General features: G+C 37.9%; 2 protein-coding genes across 2 annotated transcripts in view; both read right to left on the bottom strand.

Moving 5' to 3' along the window:
• LOC117683909 (uncharacterized) overlaps window positions 1-14,942 on the bottom strand; it is a 275,259-nt gene that overhangs the window by 44,942 nt on the left and 215,375 nt on the right. Inside the window, exon 7 of the mRNA XM_066072952.1 lies at window positions 4,191-4,409. Coding sequence (XP_065929024.1) covers window positions 4,191-4,409 — 219 coding nt within the window. The remainder of the gene's footprint in view (window positions 1-4,190; window positions 4,410-14,942) is intronic.
• LOC136272073 (tripartite motif-containing protein 3-like) lies at window positions 2,656-4,184 on the bottom strand. Its single transcript, XM_066072954.1, has 2 exons — window positions 3,492-4,184; window positions 2,656-2,955 (listed from the first exon to the last, which is right to left on the bottom strand). Exons 1-2 carry the CDS (start codon window positions 4,066-4,068, stop codon window positions 2,891-2,893), a joined length of 642 nt encoding a protein of 213 aa, XP_065929026.1. The 5' UTR covers window positions 4,069-4,184; the 3' UTR covers window positions 2,656-2,890.

Here is a 14,942-nt window from a genome sequence, read left to right as displayed (position 1 = left end):
ATTTTCCTAGCTGTTTCGTGGGGTCAGAACAGTCCCATAAGGTCATGACCTACATTGTATTTGATGCATTATAATACATTAAGAAAGAAATACTCCTTCCTTCCTATTATTACTCATATAAAAAATATAAGTGTCTACACTTACTTACATACGAAATACACAAATTTAATAAGAAATAGTTTATACAGGGTCAATATGGGGTCAACTCAACAGTGCATGCAGTCTGACAAATGAAAAAAATAACTTTTGCAACTAAAATGACAGAAACTTTACAAATGCGATAGGATAAGTAACGATGATAAGCTTATTTAAATATTAAAAGATGATGATACAGTATGCTGTCAAAGGGAGATTACATTTAGAAAGTGAAAGTAGAACTTATATACATGTGTATATATGTATGCTGGCAGGAATCCCATGCTGGCATCTTATTATATTGTGCTACTGCTACTACATGTATTATGCTTACCTAAATTGGTCAACATCATAATGATAATCCAATTAAAACACAATAATGAATTCCTTTAGCTGATCTTAACTACCGTAATCCTTTTCTGCATACGGAAAACACAGACATGTATGTATGGGTGTTGCTAAAACGCGGAACGGAAAACGGAACGGAATGGAAAATATCATCACGTTTATCCCTTAAAAAGGGTATAGACTGGCCAGAAACGATTTACTTTGTATCTTTTATTTATATCTAATGAATGATTATCAACATGTTGCTATCTTATTAATATTCATATGAATGTCTATCAATTATAGCATTGTATTCATTCGGCTTTAGTTGAGTACGAAACGGAAAAATCAAATGTATACGAATTGTGAAACCTTAACATGATTAAACGAGCAAATTAGCTATAACTTTTTACTTATTTCTCTTATATGGTATTGCTGGCATATTAGCGTAACGTACGCAGTTAGTGAAAGCGTTTTATGCGTGTTTTGAGTATTTTTATATTATTTTCAAATATGATGTACATGTATATACTTACATCAAAATTGAATTTTCGGTGTTCTAGACGATCTTTTATCATACAGACGATACAGTATCATTGAGATGGAAGAAAAAAACAGTAGGACTGACGACATTAAAAAATTAAAATACAGTAAACATTAAAATACCCGGTAATTTGTGAAACTAGTAATTTGTGAAACTAGTATTTTTAGCAATGCAATTTTGTTTACGTTTGCATTACAAAGCATGCAGTTGTTTATTCCAGCAGCTATATACATATGATCCGAATAGAGAGCTCTAGACGTTGCCTGGTTTGATTTTCCGATTATATATTGGGACTATAGTCTGTCGATCCCAAAATATTCATGCACATTTGGACGATTTATAATGGAAAATGTTGACATCTTTTCTCCATTTGGAAGTCACTCAGAAGACCTTGCACAATTTTTCAACACCATCATCCGGGTCTGTTAAAATGCAAAACCCCGTAGACTTCTTTATTTTTAGCCCTGTATTTATACCAGCTGATAAGCTAGAGAGGACGTTTTAAAGAAAGAATAATGAGAATGTTTAATGCTTCTAAAAAGAGAATCGCTTGAACCCTGAGGTATATAAAAATATATAGCAAAAAGTGAATCGAGGATATTTTGGGACAGAATATAGTGGTCAATGCATGTACTGTTAATTTTGAGGAAATAAATATTCTTGAATAAATAATCTAATATTGCTAATCTTTCAAAAAAAATTAAAAAGGTACATAAAGTATATCGTTTTAGCATACTTAACAAATCTATGAGGTAAATAACATTAGATAAGATTTTCCGTTTTCCTTCCGTTCCGTTTTCCGTTCCGCGTTTTAGCAACACCCATGTATGTATACACGTGAACCCATCTAATCGAAGAGCTGGGTAAAACTAGTACCCGCTAATGAGACATGCAAACCTGTGTTGTGTACGTAACTTCAGACAAAGATCAGTCATTTGTAACATGCATGTATTTTTATGACCTATTCTTCAAATCCACTTGCACTATTTTATTAGGTAAATAACAGCTTTAAGGTGGTGCAGGACACCTGCATATTGTGATGTACATGTATACTTCCTATTGAGATAAACAATAAAGTATGTTGACTTTTGATTAAATATTTACCCCCCAAATAATGTTACCTAACATTGAAGCGCAATGGGTTAGAGCGTTTACATGTCTGTAAGAGCATTGGGGTCCAAGGTGTATTTTTGGTAATTTACGAATTTTCATGGAGAGGGGGGGTCTGGACCCCTCACTCCCACCCCTTCTCTAAATCTGTGCACACGATGATGTTCATGTAGGCACACAGAAGCAAATCTAAAACCGGCAACCGCCACGGGGAGGGGGCATAATTTAATTTTTAATTTTGTTTGTAATAATTATATAGACCATTATACTTCCTATGACATAAAATGTTAAGATTATTGATTAACTGAAAATTCACTGCAAACAGTTCTACCCCAAATTGCACATAAAGTGCTGCTCATGTCACGATGTGTATTATCATATGGGCAGGGATCTCATCCTTCAGTTATGAAAATTATAATTTTTAAATGTATTACCGGAGTTTGCATGTAGCCTTCATTTTTAATTAAACTGGTATAAAACAGTGTTATTTAGGGGCAAACACATGGTGCGGGTATTACTGTCTAATGACAGCATCTAGTTAAATTTATATCTGCAATTCATTTTTTATTACATTTAATTCTACACATGGCAACAGACAGCCATGTTTGGATGATCACAAAGTGTGAAATAAACAGGAGTCAGTATTACAGTCCATGTGAATTATACACAGGTCAAATTCAGCTGCAGATGTTGAACAAAGTGACAAACAACATGTGTGGTTATGAGAGCAGACTAGATTTGTACAGAAACATTTACAAGCAGTCAATATCCAAGCTATCTCCATTCTACGGCTGATGAGCTGAACATGGCCTCCCCATCAGGACGGGGTCTGTGTTCATCTACAACAAGTCATTAATTATAGTTGTTAATTAATCTATATCATACATGTTATGTAGTGATACACACACAAAGTCTACAAATAAATTAAATTAAATTAATAAAGATAGAGCTACATCTTCAAATAAGTTCAAACTAATTACATTGACACATGCTTTAATTGTTATGTAATTAATTAAATTAATTCAATTGACACGTACTTTTAACAAAACAAATTACAAATACATGTGTCACTATATTAAAATCTGGTTTATTAATTACAATGACCTGTTCTATAAATTAATTACCGGTAATTAGAATGACATGTGACTGTAAATCTTATTATGAAATATATTTAATTTCTATTTATTTTAGAAAAACACTGAATCCCAATGACTGGTAGATACAGCTAACCCTGTAACAATGAGCTGTTTATATTGACAAACAATCACACAGATAAATATGTCTTACATGTATCTTATTGACTGATAATTAACACGGACTGTGTGTCTTAGTTATCTATATCTAATTAATGTGAATGATAATGACTCAGACTTACCTGTCAGAGCGTCCTGTCTGGTGATATACCTGTAGACACACAGCTTGTTGTTGTCCCGTGATCCGACCCAGAGATGGTGAGTGCTGACATCATAACTCAGGCCCCACGGTCTACCCATCTCTTGCGATTCTGTCAGTAGATGTGACAGGAACTGACCGTCCTTGTCCAACATCTGTACTGTTTTGGTCCATTCATCACACACCAGGATGTGTGACAGCGCGTCAGTACAGATTCCCCATGGCCCTAGTCCTGATCCTGATGGATGTCCTGTGTAGGAGAAACGATGTCTTCCTCCACGCTCTGTCACCACTACAGTACCAGACCCAAAGTCAGACACCACGGCATCCCCATTGTTGTTCTCTGTTATATAGATAGGATCACTATACAGTCCCCGTCCTGTGTCGAGTTCTATGGTTTGTGTCAGTTGTCCGCTCTGGTTGTACCGGGTTACCTTGCCTATCTCTGTATATATATAATACATCCCGACCAGTAGATCCCCAGTGGACGGGGACCAGTACACACATTGTGGTCTCCATGTAGAGTCTGTTCTCTTTATAAATGTGGTGGTTGTTTTCATATCCTTTGACAGTTTGTTGATGTTATAATTCCTAGCTATATAAATCAGTTCACTCTCACTGTTCACTGTGTGTCCTCCAAATAAAAGACTACGTGAATCCTCCACACGATGTAGAGGGACACCTGTTGTGTCTGTCAAGATGAGATTGTTTACATCACTGACCCAGACCCGGTCTGATGTCACACAGGAAATGTGATAACAATCATCAACACCTGTCACTGTGAGAGAGTGAAGTAACTCGGGGGGAGACATCAGTTTCAGCAGACACTGGTTTCCTTGCTGTGGTTTTTCTGTCCCTGGGGTTGGAATTTCACTCAGTGACTCCATCACACGACTTTGATCTACAAACATCAAACATAGAGTTCTAATCCTGTATTGTTACAAGGAGTAGATTAAGTAAATTAATCCATTACTCTGATTAAAGTAAATAGATTAAGTAAATTCATTACTCTGGTTAAAGTAATTAACAAACTTGTTTACCTACATAAAATGAATTGTTTTTCTGTAACTTATTTTCATAACCATGATAATGTTTGCATCTTCTTATTTAAATTAGTTTGAGCAATAAACTATATATGGTAACATGTACATGCATGTAATAATGAATAACAATTACATGGATTACAATCCTAATAAAAATAAAAATATAAATATATAATAAATGAAATAGACATAAACTAAATTAACAATTTAATATGATTTGTGTGGTATAACAAAAATAACTAAGGTATACTTAGATCTCATTGAAACCTGTATGATACCTAACACATATATACTACATCAGTGATAATGACTCAGACTTACCTCTCAGAGCGTCCTGTCTGGTGATATATCTGTAGACACACACCGTGTTGTCCCGCCATGATCCGGCCCACAGACGGTGAGTGTTGACATCATAACTCAGGCTCCATGGTCCACCCATCTCTTGTGATTTTGTCAGTAGATGTGACAGGAACTGACCGTCCTTGTCCAACATCTGTACTGTGTCGGTTCTATCATCACAGACCAGGATGTGTGACAGCGCGTCAGAACAGATTCCATATGGCCATAGTACTAATCCTGATGGATGTCCTGTGTAGGAGAAACGATGTCTGCCTCCACGCTCTGTCACCACTACAGCACTGAACGAGTCAGACACCACGACATCCCCATTGTTGTTCTCTGTTATATAGTTAGGATATCTATACAGTCCCTGTCCTGTGTTGTCGTGCTGTATGGTTTGTGTCAGTTGTCCGCTCTGGTTGTACCGGGTTACCTTGCCTCTCTTTGTATGTATATAATACATCCCGACCAGTAGATCCCCAGTGGACGGGGACCAGTACACACACCGTGGTACACACAGTGGCCACCATGTAGAGTCTGTTCCCTCTATAAATGTGGTGGTTGTTTTCATATCCTTTGACAGTTTGTTGATGTTATGTTTCCTATCTATATAAATCAGTTCACTCTCACTGTTCACTGTGTGTAATCCTCTACCAGTATATAAACCACTCCATGAATCCTCCACACGATGTAGAGGGACACCTGTTGTGTCTGTCAAGATGAGATTGTTTTTATTATCACTGACCCAGACCCGGTCTGATGTCACACAGGAAATATGAACACAACGATCAACACCTGTCACTGTGAGAGATTGATGGAGCTCAGGAACAGACGTCAGTTTCAGCAGACACTGGTTTCCTACGCGTCGGTTTCCTCTCTCTGTGATTTGGATTGCACTCAGTGACTCCATCACGTCCTCCTTGTTGAGTGACTCAGTCATGGAGAGCTGGCTGGTGTGGAGTGTAGGATGTATCTGGGGGAGGGCTGTCTTTATGGAGGAGAGGAATTGTAGTGCACTGAATGTGAATTCTGGTTGTACATATCTGAGTTCATATTCCTGTAGGCTGACAATATATATGATCATTTCTTTCTTCTGTTTTAAACATCTGTGTTTGAAATCAAAGTCACAGAACACATTACACATGAAATCTTTTCTCACTTTGTTAATGAGATGCTTCAGTGTCTGGGCCTTTGTTAACATCTCTGATTGATAGCGGGAGAATTGTGTGAAACAGGTTTTGAAATCAGTTTTGATTCGTGGCAGGAGAACAGGTCTGTAAAAGAGAGCCTCACTTCTGATGGTGTGAATGGTTCCTCTGTGTTGTTGTCGCTTTGTTTGATATGCTGCTAGTATACTCTCAATCTTGTGCCTTCTTTTTTTAAAGAAAGGAATTGGGAATTTGTGGGATGTATGTCCAAACCAAGAATCACACACAGGAACTTGACAAGGTTCACAGTACTTTATATAAACATGGCTAGGATGTCTCACACAGATCTCTTGTGTTGGGATGTAGTTGATTTTATCACAGTGTGACACAACATCATGGTCTATTGTTTGGAGATCTTTTACATGGTTCTCTTTACACTGGGGACACAGATCACATGGACACGATACACAATAGTACCCTGTGTCCCCCGGACACTTAGAACATTGATGTACTTTACATGGAGTGCTTGCTGTTTCCATTGTGTGGATGGTATAGGTCTCAATATCACAACCTGTTCAATAAAAAATTAAAGTGTTTAAAATAAAGCCAACCACATTTGTTCCACATATTTCTATCAATTTTATATAAAATGTTTTCATTCAAAGTATGTTTCTTTAATGTAATAATATATATTTTTCCTACAAAGATAATAATGATTCATATAAATAATGATTCATCAATATGGCTCTGGTTATATAGAAACACTGAACTTGTTGAAGAAATGGCCCCAAAAAAATATGATTGACACAAGAGAGAGAGAGAGAGAGAGAGAGAGAGAGAAAATAAGAGAGCACTCTCTCTTATTCTCTCTAACCTTCTCTGTTAAACATGTACTCTTGTTTTCTTTCTGTCTCTCTATCTATCCTTTTCTCATTCTCTAGAACATTTTCCAGACAAGAATTCTCTCTCTCCCCCTCTCTCTCTCTCTCTCTCTCTCTCTCTCTCTCTGTATATCCCTCAGAATTGTCTTGCTTAGCTTGAACTCATGTTTCACATTCCTTCTTTCATTCTCGATCTTTCTTTCTCATTATTTCTCTGCTTTTAACACGGTTGCTTTCTGAGAGAGAGAGAGAGAGAGAAAGAGTTTCATTGCTAAACTTATTCTCTCTCTCTCTCTGACTTAACATACATCCTTGTTCTTTTCTTTCATTCATTCATCCTTTCTCTCTGTATATCTCTGACTTTTCTTGTTTAGCATGTTTCTCATTCCTTCTTTCATTCTATATCCCTTTCTCAATATTTATCTGCTTTCATACATGCTTGCTTTCTTTGCAAGAGAGAGAGAGAGAGCAGAGAACAAATGGGAAAATGCATTGAGAGACTTTCTCTGCTAAACATGTACTCATTCTCTTTCTATGACCCCGAGTTTCTCTCTCTCTCTCAGTCTAACTGATTTTCTCTGATAAACATGTACTGGTTCTATTGCTTTCTCTCTGTCTCTGTCTCTCTCTCCCTCTCTTTCTCTCTCTCTCTAATTTTCTCTGTTTAACATGTAATCCTGTTTTCTTTCTGTCTGTCCTTTTCTCACTCTCTAAAACATTTTCAAGACCAGGATGTTCTGTCTCTCTGACCTTGGGGAGGGGAATCCCCCCCCCCCCCACCTAGAATAATTATCTTGCTATAATTGCATTTCAAACACATTTAAGCTATAAACTAGACCCCAGACCCCCTTTTAATTTTTACTTCTACTTTAATATTTTGAGACAACCTTGTTATCCCTTCTCAAAATTTCTCTTTCTCTGAGAGAGAGAGAGAGAGAGAGAGAGAGAGGTAAAAGTACTGAGAGAGAAAAAAACAAGCTTTCACATAAAACTGAAAAATTATGGAAGAGGGAATGAGATATACCGTTTTCTCTGCTAAGCATGTAACAAGTGTCTTTTTCTCTCACAAACTTTCTCAATGAACATTTACTCTCTTTTTCTGATATGTATATTTGCTCTCTCTCTCTCTCTCTCTCTCTCTCTCTCTCTCTCTCTCTCTCTCTCTCTTATTTCTGTCTAACTTTATAAGACTTTTTTCTGCTATATAAGTACTTCTAGTAAATCTCTCCTTCTCTTTGACCTTCTCTGTTAAACATGTACCCTTGCTCTCTCATTCTTTCTCTTCCTCTATTTATCTCTCCCATTTCCTCTGCTTAACAAAAACTTTTGCTTTCTATTTTTTTTCTTAGTTTCATTGCTAAACTATCTCGCCCTCTCTCTGATTTCTCCCTTTAACATGTCATCTTGTTTTTTCTCTTTTTATCTCTCAATCTTTTTCTCACTCTCAAGAACACTTTTCAGACAGGAATTCTCTTTCTCTCTCTCTCTCTCTCTCTCTCTCTGGCATGCTCTAATAAACATGTACTGGTTCTACTGGCTGAGTATTTGAGTAGTTGTGGTCTATGACTGTGTTTCCCTCTTACCCTGGCTGAGTATTTGACTGTGGCCTACAACTGGCTTCCCCCTTACCCTGGCTGAGTATTTGACGGTGGTCTATGACTGGGTTTCCCCCTTATCCTGACTGAGTATTTGACTGTGGTCTATGACTGATTTTACCCCTTACTCTGGCTGAGTATTTGCCTGTAGTCTATGACTGGGTCTCCCCCTTATCCTGACTGAGTATTTGACTGTGGTCTATGACTGATTTTACCCCTTACCCTGACTGAGTATTTGACTGTGGTGTATGACTGATTTTATCCCTTACCATGGCTGAGTACTTAACTGTGGTCAATGACGGGCTTTTATCCTTACCCTGGCTGAGTATTTGACTGTGGCCTATGACTGGCTTTATCCCTTACCCTGGCTGAGTATATGACTGTGGCCTATGACTGGCTTTCCCACTTACCCTGGCTGAGTATTTGACTGTCGTCTATGACTGGCTTTATCCCTTACCCTGGCTGAGTATTTTACTGTCGTCAATGACTGGCTTTATCCCTTACCATGGCTGAGTATTTGACTGTGGTCTATGACTGATTTTATCCCTTACCATGGCTGAGTATTTGACTGTGGCCTATGACTGGCTTTCCCCCTTACCCTGGCTGAGTATTTGACTGTCGTCTATGACTGGCTTTATCCCTTACCCTGGCTGAGTATTTTACTGTCGTCTATGACTGGCTTTATCCCTTACTCTGGCTGAGTATTTGACTGTCGTCTATGACTGGCTTTCCCCCTTATCCTGGCTGAGTATTTGACTGTGGTCTATGACTGATTTTATCCCTTACCATGGCTGAGTATTTGACTGTGGCCTATGACTGGCTTTCCCCCTTACCCTGGCTGAGTATTTGACTGTGGCCTAAGACTGTCTTTCCCCTTACCCTGGTTGAGTATTTGACTATGGCCTATGACTGGCTTTCCCCATTACCCTGGCTGTGTATTTGACTGGGGTCTATGACTGGCTTTTCCCCTTACCCTGGCTGAGTATTTGACTGGGGTCTATGACTGGCTTTTCCCCTTACCCTGGCTGTGTATATGACTGGGGTCTATAACTGGCTTTTCCCCTTACCCTGGCTGTGTATTTGACTGGGGTCTATAACTGGCTTTCCCCCTTACCCTGGCTGAGTATTTGACTGTGGCATAAGACTGTCTTTCCCCCTTACCCTGGCTGTGTATTTGACTGGGGTCTATAACTGGCTTTTCCCCTTACCCTGGCTGTGTATATGACTGGGGTCTATAACTGGCTTTCCCCCTTACCCTGGCTGAGTATTTGACTGTGGCATAAGACTGTCTTTCCCCCTTACCCTGGCTGTGTATTTGACTGGGGTCTATAACTGGCTTTTCCCCTTACCCTGGCTGTGTATTTGACTGTGGCCTATGACTGGTTTTCCCCCTTACCCTTGCTGAGTATTTTACTGTCCTTTGGGAAGATATTTTTTTCAAAATCCTAGCCCTGACATAACCACAAGAATATATTTTTCCTTTGTTGGACAAACCGCTAAATAAGAATGAGGACAATAATTATTTTCAATACTTTGTCAATACCTTGATAAGAAATTGATGTTGACCTTGGCCTATTCTCTCAGTTAAGAGTTCTTACCCCAGGGCTAACACAATGACTACTGCCCTCATACTCATATAAGAGCTGTATATTATAATGTCTTTGAATTGCACACAACGACAGAAGAGTGACAGCAATAGGTCTCAAGAGTGACCAAGAAACACAAAAGATAAGCCATCTAATAATGAGTATTTGACTGTCCTTGGGGAAGATAATTTGACATTATCCTAGCCCTGACATTTCCACAAGGATATATTTTTCCTTTGCTTTACAAAACAGACCTTAATAAAGGATGAGGGCAATAGATATTTTGTCAATACCTTGGGTAAGAAATTGATGTTGACTTTGGCCTATGGTCTCGGGACAACAGTTCTTACCCCAGGGCTAACACAATAACTACTGCCCTCATTCCTATTCAAGAGCTGTATAATATGATGTCTATGAATGACACACAACGACAGACGAGTGATAGCAATAGGTCTCCTGAGTAACCAAGAAACAAAAAGATTAGCTGCGTTATAAAAATTCATATATATGTGAAAAATTCATGAATACTATACCACATATGTATTTTGTTTTTCTTGACTTCATCAACTGTATCTTCGTGTATTATACACTTAAAACCTGTAAACAGACCACACAATTCTACACACCAGTATATGTATAACACAAAAAAAAATAATATACATAGCAAACAAAAGGCTCATGGGCCACATCGCTCACCTGAACAATGATAGACATAAGAAAATCAGCTTTATAGAGGCATATACAAAATATCTGAACAATGTCGTATAATAGACCCCCCTCCATATTCTTATGTTTATCACTGAACCCCATTTGTAAAAGGGTGATTTTACAGTCATATTACATATTGAGCATTGCTGTTCTCAAGAAAATGATCAGACTTAAACAACCGTTTATATATGGATTATAAACCTACATCAAAATTTGAACCCCTTGTGAGGCCAAAGAATTGTCCAGGAGCCAGAGTCTAACCAATTCTAAACAAGAGGCCCATGGGCCACATCGCTCACCTGAGGAACAATAGGTATGATAAAATCAGCTTAATGGAGTCATAATACAAACTGTCTGGACAATGTTATGTACAATAATACATGTAGATCCTGTATAAACTAGAGGTACTGTGAGCAAGCTCACAAATGACACCCCCTGCTAAGAAAAAATCATGACTAAAATATTTTTCTATAATAGAAAATATTGGATGCTATTTATTTCACTGTCCATATCCTATAAATAATTACTGGTCTATTTTTTTAACCCTTAGGCTGCTATGCACGACAATTGTCCCACCGAAATTTCAGGTCCGCCACTGCTACGCGCGACTATTGTCGTTTTTCCAAGGTTTCCGAGTTATCCAAGGTTTCCCAATGCCTCGCTTTGAACAGAAACAGGATGGCTATTGTTAGAAATGAAATTTGATTGGTCAATGGATGTTTTCGGAAGGTTTCTGGAGTTTTTCAGAGTTTAAAATACAGGCTATAGAGCGGTAAACATCCGAGAAGTGGTTTGAATTTGTAGCCAAAATGGCAAACATAGAATGAAGCGACGAGACGAAAGTTTTGAACTTTTTTCACGGTAATAGCTAAGACAAAAATAATTTTAATGGGTTTAATCCTGCAGTACGTAACTTAGGAGATTTTAATTTATTGATTTTTGTGTCTTTGGTGGACTTTGTGCTAAAAAATGACCGAGAATTTGATGCCGATCTCGAGGTAGGCTAGTCGTGTGTATGACTTATTGATATACTATTTAAAAGAACTTCTACAGTCATTTGGGTTCTAAAATATGACAATTGAAGAATGGATCAATAAAAGGCATTCATTTTAATTGATTTCACATTTGGACGTTCCTAGATTGATAAATACAAGTTAAATGAAGAAAATGAGCATTGCATTGCACTTTAACATTTTCTCTTGCATTTAAATATAAGTTTGGTAACTGTAGCATAAATAGTTGCTGAGATATATTATTTTAAAACTCGATGGTCAATTACCATTAATTGTGATTAATTAATTCAGTAGTGGCGGCCATCTTGGCAAAAATTAAGGCAGCAGCCTAAAGATTAAAATTGTAAATGCTAATATGAGTACACAAACCAATTTCTATTCTTTAAATTCCATTTTTTTTAACCTAACTGTTAATGACTGAAGACATTTGCATCCTCATGATAACAAACATGACTGGAATGAAACGATAATCCACATGTCAAGCAGCCATTAAATGTTTTGAATTTTTGGTATACAAAGCCCAATTTTTTTTCCCGAAATGTTTTTTCAACACAATTTTTTTGTCATGACACAACTTCAGGTCCTAAGCAATCTTTGTGTGAAGTAAGAATTTTTAACGTTTCTCAATAAAAAGAAAAAAGCGGACGCAAGTTATGTACTTTTCCTGTCAGTGACCTTAACATTGAATAAATATCCTTGGGTCAAGGTCATGACACACACTCAGATCATAAGCATTCTTTGTGTGAAGTAAGAACTTCTAATATTTCTCAATAAAAAATATATGGAGGGACACAAATTTTGCACTTTTTTCTGCCAGTGACCTTGACCTTGCCCGAATGACCTTGGTTCAAGGTCATGACACACCCTTAGATCATATGCAATATTTGTGTGAAATAAGAAATTTCAATGTCTCTCCATTAAAAAAATATGGACCGGACACAAATTTTGCACTTTTTCTGTCAGTGACCTTGACTTTGCCCAAATGACCTTGGGTCAAGGTTATGAAATATCCTCAGGTCATAAGCAATCTTTGTGTGAAGTAAGAACTTCCAATGTCTCTCCATAAGAGAGATATGGACCGGACATGTTGCACAGACAGATGGACAACGGATGGACGGACAAGGTGATTCCTTTATACCCCCCAAACTTTGTTTGCGGGGGGTATAATAAAATTCATTTTCCTCCTGGATATTCTTATGTTTATAATCATTAGTCCCTAACAGGATGATTTTATAGACATATCACATGTAGAGTATTGTAGATCCTTAACAACTGTTCTTACATGTATATGGAATATAAACCTACATCAAACTCTGAACTTCTTGTGAGGCCGAAGAATTGTCTTGACAATTATAAATAATCATCTGGCTGATTAGTTTCTAAGAAGAAGAATTCTAAAGATGTACTCTACATATTCCTATGTAAAGCTTTGACTCCCCCCCCCCCTTGTGGCCCCATCCTACCCCCTGGGGTGTCATTATTTTCACAACTTTGAATCTACACTACCTGAGGATGCTTCCACACTAGTTTTAGCTTTTCCGGCTGATTAGTCTTGGAGGAAAATAATTTAAAAGCTTTACTCTATATATTCCTTAGTTAAACTTCGACCCCCACCCCATTGTGGCCCCACCCTATTCCTGGGGGTCATGGTTTTAACAAATTTGAATCTACACTACATGAGGATGCTTCCACACAAGTTTCAGTTTTCCTAGCTGATTAGTTTCTGAGAAGAAGATTTGTAAATATTTTTTCTTATATCACTTGTATATATTCCTATAAAAATCATCCCCCCCATTGTGGCCCCACCCTACCCCAGGGTATCATGATTTTTACAACTTTGAATCTACACTACCTGAGGATGCTTCCACACAAGTTTCAGCTTTTCTGACCGATTAGTTTCTGAAAAGATTTTTAAAGATTTATTTCTACATATTCCTATTTAAAACTTTGACCCCCTCCCCCCCATTGTGGCCCCATCCTACTCCCAGGGGTCATGATATTCACAGCTTTGAATTTACACTACCTGAAGATGCTCTCACACAAGTTTCAGCTTTCCTGACCCATTAGTTTATGAGAAGAAGATTTTCAAAGATTTACCGGTACTCTATATATTCATATATTCCTATGTAAAACTTCGAACCCCACCCCCCTCCCTCTATTGTGGCTTCATCCTACCCCGGGGGTCATGATTTTTACAACTTTGAATCTACACTACCTGTGGATGCTTCTACATAAGTTACAGCTTTTCTAACTGTTCAGTTTCAGAGAAGAAGATTTATTAATATTTTTGTTTTACTATATTCCTATGTAAAACTTCGACCCCCATGGTGGCCCCACCCTGCCCCTGGGAATCATGATTTAAACAAATTTGAATCTACACTACCTGATGCTTCCACACAAGTTTCAGCTTTTCTGGCGAAATGGTTTTTCAGTAGAAGATGTTTAATAATACCAACAAATTTTCAATGATTTTAAAATTATCTTCTCTTCAGGGAGGGCGTGGCCCTTCGTTTTGACAAACTTGAATCCCCTTTACCTAAGGATGCTTTGTGCCTACTTTGGTTGAAATCGGTTCTGTGGTTCTGGAGAAGAAGTTGAAAATGTAACAAGAATAGAATTCCTGGGTCCCCCGTCGGTCAACAGTATACTAGCATCGACCAAGGCTGATTAAGGAACTTGACCAAGGTATTAGTGGTATAAACATTTGGTATAAATTCCATGTAAATCCGTAAAAAATTTGTAGGCATGTGATGAGAGCGCTTACAAGGTCAATTTTTGGATAAAACGGAGTCATTATTGTGGTCAAAGTCCCATAACTCCAACAAAAGTATCAACCAATGCTGATTTTCGAACTTGACCAAAGTATTAGTGGTATAAAAATTTGGTATAAATTTAATGAAAATCCGTCAAAATTTGTAGGCATGAGAGCGCTTACAAAAAAGAGTGACAGACGGACGCACTGACACATTGACGCATGGACCCATGGAAGGATGCCTGGCATTTCTATGTCCCCGCTCCATGTTGCGGCGGGGGACAAAAAGTGTACGGACGGACAGACAGATTGACGTGCCGGACAAAAAAGTGATCAGACAAGAATAGAATTCCTGGGTCCCCCGCCAGT

This window comes from Magallana gigas, chromosome 10 (genome assembly GCF_963853765.1).
Source record: "Magallana gigas chromosome 10, xbMagGiga1.1, whole genome shotgun sequence".
NCBI classification, from domain to species: domain Eukaryota; kingdom Metazoa; phylum Mollusca; class Bivalvia; order Ostreida; family Ostreidae; genus Magallana; species Magallana gigas.
Note: the sequence above shows the minus strand (reverse complement) of the source record. Positions and strands in the feature narration are given on the sequence as shown.

Bases quoted from the DNA above. Each gene is read 5' to 3' on its own strand.
- LOC136272073 (XM_066072954.1), bottom strand. From the start codon at position 4,068: ATGAAAACAACCACCACATTTATAAAGAGAACAGACTCTACATGGAGA. The intron at 2,956-3,491 runs GTAAGTCTGAGT...GACTTGTTGTAG, and splicing joins CAGACAGGACGCTCTGACAG to ATGAACACAGACCCCGTCCT.